At 46.8% G+C, this 20,383-nt stretch overlaps 1 protein-coding gene across 1 annotated transcript in view; it reads left to right on the top strand.

The window, feature by feature from the left end:
• Positions 1-19,971, top strand: part of LOC121542366 (E3 ubiquitin-protein ligase MYLIP-A-like) — a 32,771-nt gene extending 12,800 nt beyond the window's left edge. Inside the window, exons 3-7 of the mRNA XM_041851769.2 lie at positions 1,877-2,062; positions 2,579-2,776; positions 4,949-5,113; positions 18,575-18,980; positions 19,643-19,971. Of these exons, the coding sequence (XP_041707703.1) occupies positions 1,877-2,062; positions 2,579-2,776; positions 4,949-5,113; positions 18,575-18,980; positions 19,643-19,819 (1,132 nt within the window). The 3' untranslated portion in view covers positions 19,820-19,971. The remainder of the gene's footprint in view (positions 1-1,876; positions 2,063-2,578; positions 2,777-4,948; positions 5,114-18,574; positions 18,981-19,642) is intronic.
• Positions 19,972-20,383: the final 412 nt, after the last annotated feature.

Below are 20,383 nucleotides of genomic sequence, written 5' to 3'. Positions count from 1 at the left end.
AACACTGCTGTCACACCACTAACACTGCTGTCACACCACTAACACTGCTGTCACGCCACTAACACTGCTGTCACGCCACTAACGCCACTAACACTGCTGTTACACCTGTCACACCACTAACACTGCTGTCACACCACTAACACTGCTGTCACACCACTAACACTGCTGTTATACCTGTTACACCACTAACACTGCTGTTACACCACTAACACTGCTGTTACAACACTAACACCACTAACACTGCTGTTACACCTGTTACACCACTAACACTGCTGTTACACCTGTCACACCACTAACACTGCTGTCACACCACTAACACTGCTGTCACACCACTAACACTGCTGTCACACCACTAACACTGCTGTCACACCACTAACACTGCTGTCACACCACTAACACTGCTGTCACACCACTAACACTGCTGTCACGCCACTAACACTGCTGTTACGCCACTAACACTACTGTCACGCCACTAACACTACTGTCACACCACTAACGCCACTAACACTGCTGTTACACCTGTCACACCACTAACACTGCTGTCACACCACTAACACTGCTGTCACACCACTAACACTGCTGTTACACCACTAACACTACTGTCACACCACTAACACTGCTGTTACGCCACTAACACTGCTGTCACACCACTAACACTGCTGTCACACCACTAACACTGCTGTCACACCACTAACACTACTGTTACACCACTAACACTGCTGTTACACCACTAACACCACTAACACTGCTGTTACACCTGTTACACCACTAACACTGCTGTTACACCTGTCACACCACTAACACTGCTGTCACACCACTAACACTGCTGTCACACCACTAACACTGCTGTCACACCACTAACACTGCTGTCACACCACTAACACTGCTGTCACACCACTAACACTGCTGTCACACCACTAACACTGCTGTTACGCCACTAACACTGCTGTCACGCCACTAACACTACTGTCACGCCACTAACACTACTGTCACACCACTAACGCCACTAACACTGCTGTTACACCTGTCACACCACTAACACTGCTGTCACACCACTAACACTGCTGTCACACCACTAACACTGCTGTCACACCACTAACACTACTGTCACGCCACTAACACTGCTGTCACGCCACTAACACTGCTGTCACACCACTAACACTGCTGTCACACCACTAACACTGCTGTTACACTGTAGTAGTATACTTTGAAGTGAATCACAGACCGACACAACAACAAAAGTGATCAATATCAGTTGTTGTAGTCCGAGTTTGTTTAGTTTGTAGTTTTGGAATGGCTTCCTGTTTATCACCTGGTAGCATGGGACTGTCAGGGGTCGTGATCTGCCTACACCAGCAATTCTGCCTCCCACATTCCTCACTGGGGCAATAAGAGGGATAGCTGACCCTGTGGACAGAAGGGTCAAGCGCTCATAGCAGACATGAGAGAACTGTCATTTATAAAGAGGACCATCTTCGTTCCTCTTTTCAGTGCAACTTCCTGTTTTGAGGATGCACAGAGGGCTAGTTTCCCATTATCAATGAAGTTGTATTCTTGTTCTTCCTCGTTTAGGGCTAGGTTGAAGATAACAAGAGGATTCTAATATCCCATAACTCTTTGCATGAATGAGGAAGAATTCTAAACAAAGGGACCAGTGATACTAGTTATTATGTTGTCCTAACCTGGGTATCTTCAACCTAGATTTAGGGCCTACAAAGAGGACTATCTTCATTCCTCTTGGCAGTGCAATGTCCTGTTTTGACGAGGCAAAAATGGCTAGTTTAGTTTCCCATTATCAGTGCAGTTTTGTGAAGTTGTATTCTCATTCTCCCTCATGTCCATCATATAACCCTTAACACATCCTTCTCTCCTCCAGACATATGTTCTTCATGCACATAAAGGATGAGCTGGACAGTGGCAGCCTGCAGATGGAGGCTGAGCAGGCCAAGGAACTGTGTGCCGTCCTAGCCCAGGCTGAGCACGGAGACTACAACCAGAACACAGCCAAGTACTGCTCCAGCCAGATCTTCAGACGGGAGCCCAACCTGGCAACCATCAACAGGTCAGCACAGCAATGAGTAACTAGACTCCACCTGCATTCCATTTCTTACTAAGAACTGCTCTGTGCTGACTTGTAGAACTGCTGTAGATCCAAGATGATACAAATATGTCCTTTGTTTTGTGAAGGGCATCTGAACAGCTGTCTTCTGTTTGTTGCCTTGACCTGGGAGAAGACTTCTGCCCCCCAAAAAAACAAGGCTGCTGACTCAGCCTGCCCTGCACCTACGTACATTCAGTACTGTGCAGTAGAGTACATACAGTTCTCATGTGTTTAGTTTAGTTTTAGTAAAAGTATTTTGTAGAAAAAAAAAAAAGAAAAAAAAACATACACAAGATCCAGTGCGGGGACAAAAAAACAGCAGGGATTATTTGGTGGTAACATTTTTAAATAGAATGGAGAAAACATTTTAATTCTATGGGTGGGTGATTGAACAGCATTACAAAAACTACAGAGAACAAGACCAAAAAGCAGAAAAATTTAACTCTTCTGTCCCGTCCTGCCCTGATCCGTCTGCAGCATCCAGAAGAAGCACCGTGAGCTGGAGGGTCTGAGCCAGTCGTCAGCAGAGTACCGGGCCCTACAGCTGGTGTCCTCCCTGGAGAACTATGGGGTGGAGTGGCACTGGGCCAGGGCCTCAGAAGGACAGAGGCTGGCTATAGGGGTCGGCCCTGAAGGGGTGACCATCTGTCAGGAGGACTTCAGCCCCATCAACAGGTATATTCACTAAACTACCCTGACAGAGCTGTATGTAAAACATGTATTTTGTTGATGCACTGTGGGAAAAAAATAAAAACTAAAGTCAAGGTCGGCTGCCTGTCTTTTCTAGTGTGCAGTTTTTACACTAGTCTTTTTGTATACAGATCTAGCAAAGGTGAAAATACAACACTGACCAGTTATACAGACTCAAGGCAGCACGCTCCTGTTACAGTGTACACACCGTTAATACGTGATTATGTAGTTCTATCTACAGGTACAGTAAAGCGTGACAAGGCAATGCTCTCCTGTTAGACATTAGATATGAAGTACAGTGCATTCGGAAAGCATTCAGACCCCTTCACTTTTTTTCCACATTGTGTTACCTTACGGCCTTATTCTAAAATTGATTAAATAGTTTTTTCCCCTCACTAATCTATACACAATAACCCATAACGACAAAGCAAATAAAGGTTTTTAGACATTTTTGCGCAAAAATAAAAAAATAAAACTGAAATATCACATTTTACATAAGTATTCAGACCCTTTACTCAGTACTTTGTTGAAGCACCTTTGGCAACGATTACAGCCTTGAGTCTTCTTGGGTATGACGCTACAAGCTTGGCACACCTGTATTTGGGGAGTTTCTCCTATTCTTCTCTGCAGATCCTCTCAAGCTCTGACAGGTTGGATGGGGAGCGTCGTTGCACAGCTATTTTCAGGTCTCTCCAGAGATGTTAGATCGGGTTCAAGTCCGGGCTCTGGCTGTGCCACTCAAGGACATTCAGAGACTTACATTTACATTACATTTTAGTCATTTAGCAGACGCTCTTATCCAGAGCGACTTACAGGAGCAATTAGGGTTAAGTGCCTTGCTCAAGGGCACATTTACGTCATTTAGCAGACGCTCTTATCCAGAGCGACTCACAAATTGGTGCATTCACCCTATAGCCAGTGGGATAACCACTTTACAATTTTTTTTTGGGGGGGGGGTAGAAGGATTACTTTATCCTATCCCAGGTATTCCTTAAAGACTTGTCCCGAAGCCACTCCCACGTTGTCTTAGCTGTGTGCTTAGTGTCTTTGTCCTGTTGGAAGGTGAACCTTCGCCCCAGTCTGAGGTCCTGAGCGCTCTGGAGCAGTTTTTCATCAAGGATCTCTGTACTTTGCGCCGTTCATCTTTCCCTCGATCCTGACTAGTCTCCCAGTCCCTGCCGCTGAAAAACATCCCCACAGCACGATGCTGCCACCCCCATGCTTCACCGTAGGGATTGTGCCAGGTTTCCTCCAGACGTGACGTTTGGCATTCAGGCCAAAGAGTTCAATCTTGGTTTCATCAGACCAGAGAATCTTGTTCCTCATGGTCTGAGAGTCCTTTAGGTACCTTTTTGCAAACTCCAAGTGAGCTGTCGTGCCTTTTACTGAGTGGCTTCTGTCTTGCCACTCTACCATAAAGGCCTGATTGGTGGAGTACTGCAGAGATGGTTGTCCTTCTGGAAGGTTCTCCCATCTCCACAGAGGAACTCTGGAGCTCTGTCAGAGTGACCATCGGGTTCTTGGTCACCTCCCTGACCAAAACCCTTCTCCCCCGTTTGCTCAGTTTGGCCAGGCTGCCAGCTCTAGGAAGAGTCTTGGTGGTTTCAAACTTCTTCCATTTAAGATGGAGGCCACTGTGTTCTTGAGGACCTTCAATGCTGCAGAAATGTTTTGGTACCCTTCCCCAGATCTTTGCCTCGACACAATCCTGTCTCAGAGCTCTACGGACAATTCCTTCAACCTCATGGCTTGGTTTTTGCTCTGACATGCACTGTCAACTGTGGGACCTTATATAGACAGGTGTGCCTTTCCAAATCATGTCCAATCAATCAAGTTGTATAAACATCTCAAGGATGATCAATGGAAACAGGATGCACCCGAGCTACATTTTTAGTCTCATAGCGAAGGGTCTGAATACTTACATAAATAAGGTATTTCTGTTTTTTTATTTGTAATAAATTTGCACACATTTCTAAACCTGTTTTCGTTTTGTCATTATGGGGTATTGTGTGTAGATTGAGGACATTTTTATTTATTTAATCAATTTTAGAATAAGGCTGTAACGTAACACAATGTGGAAAAAGTGAAGGGGTTTGAATACTTTCCGAATGCACTGAATGTAGAGCATACAATGACTCTTTCTCGCTTCTGTTCTAGGATCATTTACCCTATCATCCAGATGGCCACCCAGTCAGGGAAGAATGTGTACGTGACCATCACTAGGGACAGTGGTGACGGTGTTGTCCTGCTGTTTAAGATGACAAGCACCAGAGCTGCCAGCGGCTTGTACCGGGCCATCACAGAGACCCATGCCTTCTACAGGTCAGCATCCACCAACCGTGTAGCATGGTTTACATACCAACAACATGCCTTCTACAGGTCAGCGACCACCAACCCTGTAGCATGGTTTACATACCAACAACATGCCTTCTACAGGTCAGCGACCACCAACCCTGTAGCATGGTTTACATACCAACAACATGCCTTCTACAGGTCAGCATCCACCAACCCTGTAGCATGGTTTACATACCAACAACATGCCTTCTACAGGTCAGCGACCACCAACCGTGTAGCATGGTTTACATACCAACAACATGCCTTCCAAAGGTCAGCGACCACCAACCGTGTAGCATGGTTTACATACCAACAACATGCCTTCTACAGGTCAGCGACCACCAACCCTGTAGCATGGTTTACATACCAACAACATGCCTTCTACAGGTCAGCGACCACCAACCGTGTAGCATGGTTTACATACCAACAACATGCCTTCTACAGGTCAGCGACCACCAACCCTGTAGCATGGTTTACATACCAACAACATGCCTTCTACAGGTCAGCGACCATCAACCCTGTAGCATGGTTTACATACCAACAACATGCCTTCTACAGGTCAGCGACCACCAACCGTGTAGCATGGTTTACATAACAACAACATGCCTTCTACAGGTCAGCGACCACCAACCGTGTAGCATGGTTTACATACCAACAACATGCCTTCTACAGGTCAGCGACCATCAACCCTGTAGCATGGTTTACATACCAACAACATGCCTTCTACAGGTCAGCGACCACCAACCGTGTAGCATGGTTTACATAACAACAACATGCCTTCTACAGGTCAGCGACCACCAACCGTGTAGCATGGTTTACATACCAACAACATGCCTTCTACAGGTCAGCGACCATCAACCCTGTAGCATGGTTTACATACAGTGGGGGAAAAAAGTATTTAGTCAGCCACCAATTGTGCAAGTTCTCCCACTTAAAAAGATGAGAGAGGCCTGTAATTTTCATCATAGGTACACATCAACTATGACAGACAAAATGAGATTTTTTTTTCCAGAAAATCACATTGTAGGATTTTTTATGAATTTATTTGCAAATTATGGTGGAAAATAAGTATTTGGTCAATAACAAAAGTTTCTCAATACTTTGTTATATACCCTTTGTTGGCAATGACACAGGTCAAACATTTTCTGTAAGTCTTCACAAGGTTTTCACACACTGTTGCTGGTATTTTGGCCCATTCCTCCATGCAGATCTCCTCTAGAGCAGTGATGTTTTGGGGCTGTCGCTGGGCAACACGGACTTTCAACTCCCTCCAAAGATTTTCTATGGGGTTGAGATCTGGAGACTGGCTAGGCCACTCCAGGACCTTGAAATGCTTCTTACGAAGCCACTCCTTCGTTGCCCGGGCGGTGTGTTTGGGATCATTGTCATGCTGAAAGACCCAGCCACGTTTCATATTCAATGCCTTTGCTGATGGAAGGAGGTTTTCACTCAAAATCTCACGATACATGGCCCCATTCATTCTTTCCTTTACACGGATCAGTCGTCCTGGTCCCTTTGCAGAAAAACAGCCCCAAAGCATGATGTTTCCACCCCCATGCTTCACAGTAGGTATGGGGTTCTTTGGATGCAACTCAGCATTCTTTGTCCTCCAAACACGTCAAGTTCTATTTTGGTTTCATCTGACCATATGACATTCTCCCAATCCTCTTCTGGATCATCCGAATGCACTCTAGCAAACTTCAGACGGGCCTGGACATGTACTGGCTTAAGCAGGGGGACACGTTTGGCACTGCAGGATTTGAGTCCCTGGCGGCGTTGTGTGTTACTGATGGTAGGCTTTGTTACTTTGGTCCCAGCTCTCTGCAGGTCATTCACTAGGTCCCCCCGTGTGGTTCTGGGATTTTTGCTCACCGTTCTTGTGATCATTTTGACCCCACGGGGTGAGATCTTGCGTGGAGCCCCAGATCGAGGGAGATTCTCAGTGGTCTTGTATGTCTTCCATTTCCTAATAATTGCTCCCACAGTTGATTTCTTCAAACCAAGCTTCTTACCTATTGCAGATTCAGTCTTCCCAGCCTGGTGCAGGTCTACAATTTTGTTTCTGGTGTCCTTTGACAGCTCTTTGGTCTTGGCCATAGTGGAGTTTGGAGTGTGACTGTTTGAGGTTGTGGACAGGTGTCTTTTATACTGATAACAAGTTCAAACAGGTGCCATTAATACAGGTAACGAGTGGAGGACAGAGGAGCCTCTTAAAGAAGAAGTTACAGGTCTGTGAGAGCCAGAAATCTTGCTTGTTTGTAGGTGACCAAATACTTATTTTCCACCATAATTTGCAAATAAATTCATTAAAAATCCTACAATGTGATTTTCTGGAGAAAAAAAATCTATATTTGTCTGTCATAGTTGACGTGTACCTATGATGAAAATTACAGGCCTCTCTCATCTTTTTAAGTGGGAGAACTTGCACAATTGGTGGCTGACTAAATACTTTTTTTCCCCACTGTACCAACAACATGCCTTCTATAGGTCAGCGACCATCAACCCTGTAGCATGGTTTACATACCAACAACATGCCTTCTACAGGTCAGCATCCACCAACCCTGTAGCATGGTTTACATACCAACAACATGCCTTCTACAGGTCAGCGACCACCAACCCTGTAGCATGGTTTACATACCAACAACATGCCTTCTACAGGTCAGCGACCATCAACCGTGTAGCATGGTTTACATAACAACAACATGCCTTCTACAGGTCAGCGACCACCAACCCTGTAGCATGGTTTACATACCAACAACATGCCTTCTACAGGTCAGCGACCATCAACCCTGTAGCATGGTTTACATACCAACAACATGCCTTCTACAGGTCAGCGACCATCAACCGTGTAGCATGGTTTACATACCAACAACATGCCTTCTATAGGTCAGCGACCATCAACCCTGTAGCATGGTTTACATACCAACAACATGCCTTCTACAGGTCAGCATCCACCAACCCTGTAGCATGGTTTACATACCAACAACATGCCTTCTACAGGTCAGCGACCATCAACCGTGTAGCATGGTTTACATACCAACAACATGCCTTCTACAGGTCAGCGACCACCAACCGTGTAGCATGGTTTACATACCAACAACATGCCTTCTACAGGTCAGCGACCATCAACCCTGTAGCATGGTTTACATACCAACAACATGCCTTCTATAGGTCAGCGACCATCAACCCTGTAGCATGGTTTACATACCAACAACATGCCTTCTACAGGTCAGCATCCACCAACCGTGTAGCATGGTTTACATACCAACAACATGCCTTCTACAGGTCAGCATCCACCAACCCTGTAGCATGGTTTACATACCAACAACATGCCTTCTACAGGTCAGCGACCACCAACCCTGTAGCATGGTTTACATACCAACAACATGCCTTCTACAGGTCAGCGACCATCAACCGTGTAGCATGGTTTACATAACAACAACATGCCTTCTACAGGTCAGCGACCACCAACCGTGTAGCATGGTTTACATACCAACAACATGCCTTCTACAGGTCAGAAACCACCAACCGTGTAGCATGGTTTACATACCAACAACATGCCTTCTACAGGTCAGCGACCACCAACCGTGTAGCATGGTTTACATACCAACAACATGCCTTCTACAGGTCAGCGACCATCAACCCTGTAGCATGGTTTACATACCAACAACATGCCTTCTACAGGTCAGCGACCACCAACCGTGTAGCATGGTTTACATACCAACAACATGCCTTCTACAGGTCAGCGACCACCAACCGTGTAGCATGGTTTACATACCAACAACATGCATTCTACAGGTCAGCGACCACCAACCCTGTAGCATGGTTTACATACCAACAACATGCCTTCTACAGGTCAGCGACCATCAACCCTGTAGCATGGTTTACATAACAACAGCATGCGTTCTACAGGTCAGCGACCATCAACCGTGTAGCATGGTTTACATACCAACAGCATGCATTCTACAGGTCAGCGACCATCAACCGTGTAGCATGGTTTACATACCAACAACATGCCTTCTACAGGTCAGCGACCACCAACCGTGTAGCATGGTTTACATACCAACAACATGCCTTCTACAGGTCAGCGACCACCAACCCTGTAGCATGGTTTACATACCAACAACATGCCTTCTACAGGTCAGCGACCATCAACCGTGTAGCATGGTTTACATAACAACAACATGCCTTCTACAGGTCAGCGACCATCAACCCTGTAGCATGGTTTACATACCAACAACATGCCTTCTACAGGTCAGCGACCATCAACCCTGTAGCATGGTTTACATACCAACAACATGCCTTCTACAGGTCAGCGACCACCAACCCTGTAGCATGGTTTACATACCAACAACATGCCTTCTACAGGTCAGCGACCATCAACCCTGTAGCATGGTTTACATACCAACAACATGCCTTCTACAGGTCAGCGACCATCAACCGTGTAGCATGGTTTACATACCAACAACATGCCTTCTACAGGTCAGCGACCACCAACCGTGTAGCATGGTTTACATACCAACAACATGCCTTCTACAGGTCAGCGACCACCAACCGTGTAGCATGGTTTACATACCAACAACATGCCTTCTACAGGTCAGCGACCACCAACCATGTAGCATGGTTTACATACCAACAACATGCCTTCCACAGGTCAGCGACCACCAACCGTGTAGCATGGTTTACATACCAACAACATGCCTTCTACAGGTCAGCGACCACCAACCGTGTAGCATGGTTTACATACCAACAACATGCCTTCTACAGGTCAGCGACCACCAACCGTGTAGCATGGTTTACATACCAACAACATGCCTTCTACAGGTCAGCGACCACCAACCCTGTAGCATGGTTTACATACCAACAACATGCCTTCTACAGGTCAGCGACCATCAACCGTGTAGCATGGTTTACATACCAACAACATGCCTTCTACAGGTCAGCGACCATCAACCCTGTAGCATGGTTTACATACCAACAACATGCCTTCTACAGGTCAGCAACCATCAACCGTGTAGCATGGTTTACATACCAACAACATGCCTTCTACAGGTCAGCGACCATCAACCCTGTAGCATGGTTTACATACCAACAACATGCCTTCTACAGGTCAGCGACCACCAACCGTGTAGCATGGTTTACATACCAACAACATGCCTTCTACAGGTCAGCGACCACCAACCCTGTAGCATGGTTTACATACCAACAACATGCCTTCTACGGGTCAGCGACCACCAACCCTGTAGCATGGTTTACATACCAACAACATGCCTTCTACAGGTCAGCGACCATCAACCCTGTAGCATGGTTTACATACCAACAGCATGCCTTCTACAGGTCAGCGACCATCAACCGTGTAGCATGGTTTACATACCAACAGCATGCATTCTACAGGTCAGCGACCATCAACCGTGTAGCATGGTTTACATACCAACAACATGCCTTCTACAGGTCAGCGACCATCAACCGTGTAGCATGGTTTACATACCAACAACATGCCTTCTACAGGTCAGCGACCATCAACCGTGTAGCATGGTTTACATACCAACAGCATGCCTTCTACAGGTCAGCGACCATCAACCCTGTAGCATGGTTTACATACCAACAACATGCCTTCTACAGGTCAGCGACCACCAACCGTGTAGCATGGTTTACATACCAACAACATGCCTTCTACAGGTCAGCGACCATCAACCGTGTAGCATGGTTTACATAACAACAACATGCCTTCTACAGGTCAGCGACCACCAACCCTGTAGCATGGTTTACATACCAACAACATGCCTTCTACAGGTCAGCGACCATCAACCGTGTAGCATGGTTTACATACCAACAACATGCCTTCTACAGGTCAGCGACCATCAACCGTGTAGCATGGTTTACATACCAACAACATGCCTTCTATAGGTCAGCGACCATCAACCCTGTAGCATGGTTTACATACCAACAACATGCCTTCTACAGGTCAGCATCCACCAACCCTGTAGCATGGTTTACATACCAACAACATGCCTTCTACAGGTCAGCGACCATCAACCGTGTAGCATGGTTTACATACCAACAACATGCCTTCTACAGGTCAGCGACCACCAACCGTGTAGCATGGTTTACATACCAACAACATGCCTTCTACGGGTCAGCGACCACCAACCCTGTAGCATGGTTTACATACCAACAACATGCCTTCTACAGGTCAGCGACCATCAACCCTGTAGCATGGTTTACATACCAACAGCATGCCTTCTACAGGTCAGCGACCATCAACCGTGTAGCATGGTTTACATACCAACAGCATGCATTCTACAGGTCAGCGACCATCAACCGTGTAGCATGGTTTACATACCAACAACATGCCTTCTACAGGTCAGCGACCATCAACCGTGTAGCATGGTTTACATACCAACAACATGCCTTCTACAGGTCAGCGAGCATCAACCGTGTAGCATGGTTTACATACCAACAGCATGCCTTCTACAGGTCAGCGACCACCAACCCTGTAGCATGGTTTACATACCAACAACATGCCTTCTACAGGTCAGCGACCATCAACCGTGTAGCATGGTTTACATAACAACAACATGCCTTCTACAGGTCAGCGACCATCAACCCTGTAGCATGGTTTACATACCAACAACATGCCTTCTACAGGTCAGCGACCATCAACCCTGTAGCATGGTTTACATACCAACAACATGCCTTCTACAGGTCAGCGACCACCAACCCTGTAGCATGGTTTACATACCAACAACATGCCTTCTACAGGTCAGCGACCATCAACCCTGTAGCATGGTTTACATACCAACAACATGCCTTCTACAGGTCAGCGACCATCAACCGTGTAGCATGGTTTACATACCAACAACATGCCTTCTACAGGTCAGCGACCACCAACCGTGTAGCATGGTTTACATACCAACAACATGCCTTCTACAGGTCAGCGACCACCAACCGTGTAGCATGGTTTACATACCAACAACATGCCTTCTACAGGTCAGCGACCACCAACCATGTAGCATGGTTTACATACCAACAACATGCCTTCCACAGGTCAGCGACCACCAACCGTGTAGCATGGTTTACATACCAACAACATGCCTTCTACAGGTCAGCGACCACCAACCGTGTAGCATGGTTTACATACCAACAACATGCCTTCTACAGGTCAGCGACCACCAACCGTGTAGCATGGTTTACATACCAACAACATGCCTTCTACAGGTCAGCGACCACCAACCCTGTAGCATGGTTTACATACCAACAACATGCCTTCTACAGGTCAGCGACCATCAACCGTGTAGCATGGTTTACATACCAACAACATGCCTTCTACAGGTCAGCGACCATCAACCCTGTAGCATGGTTTACATACCAACAACATGCCTTCTACAGGTCAGCAACCATCAACCGTGTAGCATGGTTTACATACCAACAACATGCCTTCTACAGGTCAGCGACCATCAACCCTGTAGCATGGTTTACATACCAACAACATGCCTTCTACAGGTCAGCGACCACCAACCGTGTAGCATGGTTTACATACCAACAACATGCCTTCTACAGGTCAGCGACCACCAACCCTGTAGCATGGTTTACATACCAACAACATGCCTTCTACGGGTCAGCGACCACCAACCCTGTAGCATGGTTTACATACCAACAACATGCCTTCTACAGGTCAGCGACCATCAACCCTGTAGCATGGTTTACATACCAACAGCATGCCTTCTACAGGTCAGCGACCATCAACCGTGTAGCATGGTTTACATACCAACAGCATGCATTCTACAGGTCAGCGACCATCAACCGTGTAGCATGGTTTACATACCAACAACATGCCTTCTACAGGTCAGCGACCATCAACCGTGTAGCATGGTTTACATACCAACAACATGCCTTCTACAGGTCAGCGACCATCAACCGTGTAGCATGGTTTACATACCAACAGCATGCCTTCTACAGGTCAGCGACCATCAACCCTGTAGCATGGTTTACATACCAACAACATGCCATCTACAGGTCAGCGACCACCAACCGTGTAGCATGGTTTACATACCAACAACATGCCTTCTACAGGTCAGCGACCATCAACCGTGTAGCATGGTTTACATAACAACAACATGCCTTCTACAGGTCAGCGACCACCAACCCTGTAGCATGGTTTACATACCAACAACATGCCTTCTACAGGTCAGCGACCATCAACCCTGTAGCATGGTTTACATACCAACAACATGCCTTCTACAGGTCAGCGACCATCAACCGTGTAGCATGGTTTACATACCAACAACATGCCTTCTATAGGTCAGCGACCATCAACCCTGTAGCATGGTTTACATACCAACAACATGCCTTCTACAGGTCAGCATCCACCAACCCTGTAGCATGGTTTACATACCAACAACATGCCTTCTACAGGTCAGCGACCATCAACCGTGTAGCATGGTTTACATACCAACAACATGCCTTCTACAGGTCAGCGACCACCAACCGTGTAGCATGGTTTACATACCAACAACATGCCTTCTACGGGTCAGCGACCACCAACCCTGTAGCATGGTTTACATACCAACAACATGCCTTCTACAGGTCAGCGACCATCAACCCTGTAGCATGGTTTACATACCAACAGCATGCCTTCTACAGGTCAGCGACCATCAACCGTGTAGCATGGTTTACATACCAACAGCATGCATTCTACAGGTCAGCGACCATCAACCGTGTAGCATGGTTTACATACCAACAACATGCCTTCTACAGGTCAGCGACCATCAACCGTGTAGCATGGTTTACATACCAACAACATGCCTTCTACAGGTCAGCGACCATCAACCGTGTAGCATGGTTTACATACCAACAGCATGCCTTCTACAGGTCAGCGACCATCAACCCTGTAGCATGGTTTACATACCAACAACATGCCTTCTACAGGTCAGCGACCACCAACCGTGTAGCATGGTTTACATACCAACAACATGCCTTCTACAGGTCAGCGACCATCAACCGTGTAGCATGGTTTACATAACAACAACATGCCTTCTACAGGTCAGCGACCACCAACCCTGTAGCATGGTTTACATACCAACAACATGCCTTCTACAGGTCAGCGACCATCAACCCTGTAGCATGGTTTACATACCAACAACATGCCTTCTACAGGTCAGCGACCATCAACCGTGTAGCATAGTTTACATACCAACAACATGCCTTCTATAGGTCAGCGACCATCAACCCTGTAGCATGGTTTACATACCAACAACATGCCTTCTACACGTCAGCATCCACCAACCCTGTAGCATGGTTTACATACCAACAACATGCCTTCTACAGGTCAGCGACCATCAACCGTGTAGCATGGTTTACATACCAACAACATGCCTTCTACAGGTCAGCGACCACCAACCGTGTAGCATGGTTTACATACCAACAACATGCCTTCTACAGGTCAGCGACCATCAACCCTGTAGCATGGTTTACATACCAACAACATGCCTTCTATAGGTCAGCGACCATCAACCCTGTAGCATGGTTTACATACCAACAACATGCCTTCTACAGGTCAGCATCCACCAACCCTGTAGCATGGTTTACATACCAACAACATGCCTTCCACAGGTCAGCGACCACCAACCGTGTAGCATGGTTTACATACCAACAACATGCCTTCTACAGGTCAGCATCCACCAACCCTGTAGCATGGTTTACATACCAACAACATGCCTTCTACAGGTCAGCGACCACCAACCCTGTAGCATGGTTTACATACCAACAACATGCCTTCTACAGGTCAGCGACCATCAACCGTGTAGCATGGTTTACATAACAACAACATGCCTTCTACAGGTCAGCGACCACCAACCGTGTAGCATGGTTTACATACCAACAACATGCCTTCTACAGGTCAGCGACCACCAACCGTGTAGCATGGTTTACATACCAACAACATGCCTTCTACAGGTCAGCGACCACCAACCGTGTAGCATGGTTTACATACCAACAACATGCCTTCTACAGGTCAGCGACCATCAACCCTGTAGCATGGTTTACATACCAACAACATGCCTTCTACAGGTCAGCGACCACCAACCGTGTAGCATGGTTTACATACCAACAACATGCCTTCTACAGGTCAGCGACCACCAACCGTGTAGCATGGTTTACATACCAACAACATGCATTCTACAGGTCAGCGACCACCAACCTTGTAGCATGGTTTACATACCAACAACATGCCTTCTACAGGTCAGCGACCATCAACCCTGTAGCATGGTTTACATAACAACAGCATGCCTTCTACAGGTCAGCGACCATCAACCGTGTAGCATGGTTTACATACCAACAGCATGCATTCTACAGGTCAGCGACCATCAACCGTGTAGCATGGTTTACATACCAACAACATGCCTTCTACAGGTCAGCGACCACCAACCGTGTAGCATGGTTTACATACCAACAACATGCCTTCTACAGGTCAGCGACCACCAACCATGTAGCATGGTTTACATACCAACAACATGCCTTCCACAGGTCAGCGACCACCAACCGTGTAGCATGGTTTACATACCAACAACATGCCTTCTACAGGTCAGCGACCACCAACCGTGTAGCATGGTTTACATACCAACAACTTGCCTTCTACAGGTCAGCGACCACCAACCGTGTAGCATGGTTTACATACCAACAACATGCCTTCTACAGGTCAGCGACCACCAACCCTGTAGCATGGTTTACATACCAACAACATGCCTTCTACAGGTCAGCGACCATCAACCGTGTAGCATGGTTTACATACCAACAACATGCCTTCTACAGGTCAGCGACCATCAACCCTGTAGCATGGTTTACATACCAACAACATGCCTTCTACAGGTCAGCAACCATCAACCGTGTAGCATGGTTTACATACCAACAACATGCCTTCTACAGGTCAGCGACCATCAACCCTGTAGCATGGTTTACATACCAACAACATGCCTTCTACAGGTCAGCGACCACCAACCGTGTAGCATGGTTTACATACCAACAACATGCCTTCTACGGGTCAGCGACCACCAACCCTGTAGCATGGTTTACATACCAACAACATGCCTTCTACGGGTCAGCGACCACCAACCCTGTAGCATGGTTTACATACCAACAACATGCCTTCTACAGGTCAGCGACCATCAACCCTGTAGCATGGTTTACATACCAACAGCATGCCTTCTACAGGTCAGCGACCATCAACCCGTGTAGCATGGTTTACATACCAACAGCATGCATTCTACAGGTCAGCGACCATCAACCGTGTAGCATGGTTTACATACCAACAACATGCCTTCTACAGGTCAGCGACCATCAACCGTGTAGCATGGTTTACATACCAACAACATGCCTTCTACAGGTCAGCGACCATCAACCGTGTAGCATGGTTTACATACCAACAGCATGCCTTCTACAGGTCAGCGACCATCAACCCTGTAGCATGGTTTACATACCAACAACATGCCTTCTACAGGTCAGCGACCACCAACCGTGTAGCATGGTTTACATACCAACAACATGCCTTCTACAGGTCAGCGACCACCAACCCTGTAGCATGGTTTACATACCAACAACATGCCTTCTACAGGTCAGCGACCACCAACCGTGTAGCATGGTTTACATACCAACAACATGCATTCTACAGGTCAGCGACCACCAACCCTGTAGCATGGTTTACATACCAACAACATGCCTTCTACAGGTCAGCGACCATCAACCCTGTAGCATGGTTTACATAACAACAGCATGCCTTCTACAGGTCAGCGACCATCAACCGTGTAGCATGGTTTACATACCAACAGCATGCATTCTACAGGTCAGCGACCATCAACCGTGTAGCATGGTTTACATACCAACAACATGCCTTCTACAGGTCAGCGACCATCAACCGTGTAGCATGGTTTACATACCAACAACATGCCTTCTACAGGTCAGCAACCATCAACCGTGTAGCATGGTTTACATACCAACAACATGCCTTCTACAGGTCAGCGACCATCAAACCCTGTAGCATGGTTTACATACCAACAACATGCCTTCTACAGGTCAGCGACCACCAACCGTGTAGCATGGTTTACATACCAACAACATGCCTTCTACAGGTCAGCGACCACCAACCCTGTAGCATGGTTTACATACCAACAACATGCCTTCTACGGGTCAGCGACCACCAACCCTGTAGCATGGTTTACATACCAACAACATGCATTCTACAGGTCAGCGACCACCAACCCTGTAGCATGGTTTACATACCAACAACATGCCTTCTACAGGTCAGCGACCATCAACCCTGTAGCATGGTTTACATAACAACAGCATGCCTTCTACAGGTCAGCGACCATCAACCGTGTAGCATGGTTTACATACCAACAGCATGCATTCTACAGGTCAGCGACCATCAACCGTGTAGCATGGTTTACATACCAACAACATGCCTTCTACAGGTCAGCGACCATCAACCGTGTAGCATGGTTTACATACCAACAACATGCCTTCTACAGGTCAGCAACCATCAACCGTGTAGCATGGTTTACATACCAACAACATGCCTTCTACAGGTCAGCGACCATCAACCCTGTAGCATGGTTTACATACCAACAACATGCCTTCTACAGGTCAGCGACCACCAACCGTGTAGCATGGTTTACATACCAACAACATGCCTTCTACAGGTCAGCGACCACCAACCCTGTAGCATGGTTTACATACCAACAACATGCCTTCTACGGGTCAGCGACCACCAACCCTGTAGCATGGTTTACATACCAACAACATGCCTTCTACAGGTCAGCGACCATCAACCCTGTAGCATGGTTTACATACCAACAACATGCCTTCTACAGGTCAGCGACCATCAACCGTGTAGCATGGTTTACATACCAACAGCATGCATTCTACAGGTCAGCGACCATCAACCGTGTAGCATGGTTTACATACCAACAACATGCCTTCTACAGGTCAGCGACCATCAACCGTGTAGCATGGTTTACATACCAACAACATGCCTTCTACAGGTCAGCGACCATCAACCGTGTAGCATGGTTTACATACCAACAGCATGCCTTCTACAGGTCAGCGACCATCAACCCTGTAGCATGGTTTACATACCAACAGCATGCCTTCTACAGGTCAGCGACCACCAACCGTGTAGCATGGTTTACATACCAACAACATGCTCACACACAGAGCAACATTTTCCTCTCGTTAACACATCTCTGCTGTGAGCCAATGCACAGTAAGAAATTATATAATATGCAGCACAATTTATGTTGTACATTTTCTCTGACAATTTCCATGAGGAGTTACTGCTAAGTTACATTTTTGTATACACGTGGATTCATTCCAGTTTTACACAATGTAATAAAACGTTCTAACGTTGATTCGTGTTTTTGGTCACGTAGACTAACCGTGATCTTACTGATCCTCCAGGTGTGACACGGTGACGAGCGACGTGATGATGCAGTACAGCCGTGATTTCAAGGGTCACCTGGCGTCTCTCTTCCTCAACGAGAGCATCAACCTGGGCAAGAAGTACGTATTCGACATCCGACGCACCTCCAAGGAGGTCTACGACCACTGCCGCCGGGTGCTCTACAACGCCGGCATTGGAGGGGACTGTGTGTCCGGCGGGGAGGGCAAGAGGAGCCCGTCGCGGTCCCCTGGGGTGGGGGAGGAAGGCTGTGAGGGGTGCCAGAGGAGCAGGGTCCTGGAGGAGAAGCTGCAGCAGCTCCAGGATGCTCTGCTGTGTATCCTGTGCTGTGAAGAGGAGATGGATGCTGCCTTTTGCCCCTGTGGACACATGGTGTGCTGCCACAACTGTGCCGTCCAGCTAGAGGTAACCCTGACGCCACGGTTAAAAAAAAACGTATATATATGTACAGTATATAATTGTTTAGGTATTTTGTGGTCTTTATTTGATAGATACAGTGAAGAAGTGATTGAAATGGGGAGATAGAGGAGAGGGACATAGAATGGAAAGTTACTCAGTCTGGGTTTGAACCGCTGCCTCCATGGGTTTAATGTGGTCCAGGGGTGGCAGCACTACCATTAGACCATGTTACACAATAACGCCATGTTCAAGTGATTTACTGTGCTGAATGAACTTTGAACTCAGGGTGGTTGGGAGTTAATGAAATGAGCTGGTACTGTTATTCCCTTTTAAGCAAATGAAGTGAACTATTTGGTGAGGAGGGGTGTGGTAGACGGGAGGAATGTTTGCAGAATCTATAGTTACCCTTTTCCCATTGTTTATTGGCTGTCCTGAACCTTCAGTAACCTGTAGGTCGTAGGTTAAATGCCTGTAGGGCAGTACTGTCAGCTACTCTGTGGACACCGTTAATCCAGGATTATATGGACTAGTTCAGCCCCATCTACAGGACTGTATTTGAACAATAGTATGTTTGATTCCCCACAAGTCACATATATTAATTACAGTGTTTTTATGTTAAATTAGCATATTATATTCTAATCAAATCTCTTTTGATCTCTTCCTTTCAGGTGTGCCCGGTGTGTCGGTCAGAGGTGGACCATGTCCAGCACGTCTACCTGCCCACCTGCGCCAACCTTCTGGCGGTGAGCAGTGCTGCCCCCTTCAACATTCCCAGAGACCTGGCCGCTCACCTCTGTTCCTCCAGAGAGTTCTACACCAGCACAGACAAGATCTGTCACAAATAGATTTACTTCCAGTTAGGGTTGCAAAATGTGGCTTAACTTCCCCAAATTCCCAGGTTTTCCTAAATGTTTTGGATTTCCTGTTTATTCCCTCCTGCTTCCGAGGTGCTACAGTGAGGGAAAAAAGTATTTGATCCCCTGCTGATTTTGTACGTTTGCCCACTGACAAAGACATGATCAGTCTATAATTTTAATGGTAGGTTTATTTGAACAGTGAGAGACAGAATAACAACAAAAAAATCCAGAAAAACGCATGTCAAAAATGTTAGAAATTGATTTGCATTTTAATTAGGGAAATAAGTATTTGACCCCCTCTCAATCAGAAAGATTTCTGTCTCCCAGGTGTCTTTTATACAGGTAATGAGCTGAGATTAGGAGCACACTCTTAAATGGAGTGCTCCTAATCTCAGTTTGTTACCTGTATAAAAGACACCTGTCCACAGAAGCAATCAATCAATCAGATTCCAAACTCTCCACCATGGCCAAGACCAAAGAGCTCTCCAAGGATGTCAGGGACAAGATTGTAGACCTACACAAGGCTGGAATGGGCTACAAGACCATCGCCAA

Source organism: Coregonus clupeaformis, chromosome 28 (assembly GCF_020615455.1).
Source record: "Coregonus clupeaformis isolate EN_2021a chromosome 28, ASM2061545v1, whole genome shotgun sequence".
NCBI lineage: Eukaryota > Metazoa > Chordata > Actinopteri > Salmoniformes > Salmonidae > Coregonus > Coregonus clupeaformis.
This window is presented reverse-complemented; position numbering and strand designations above follow the sequence as displayed.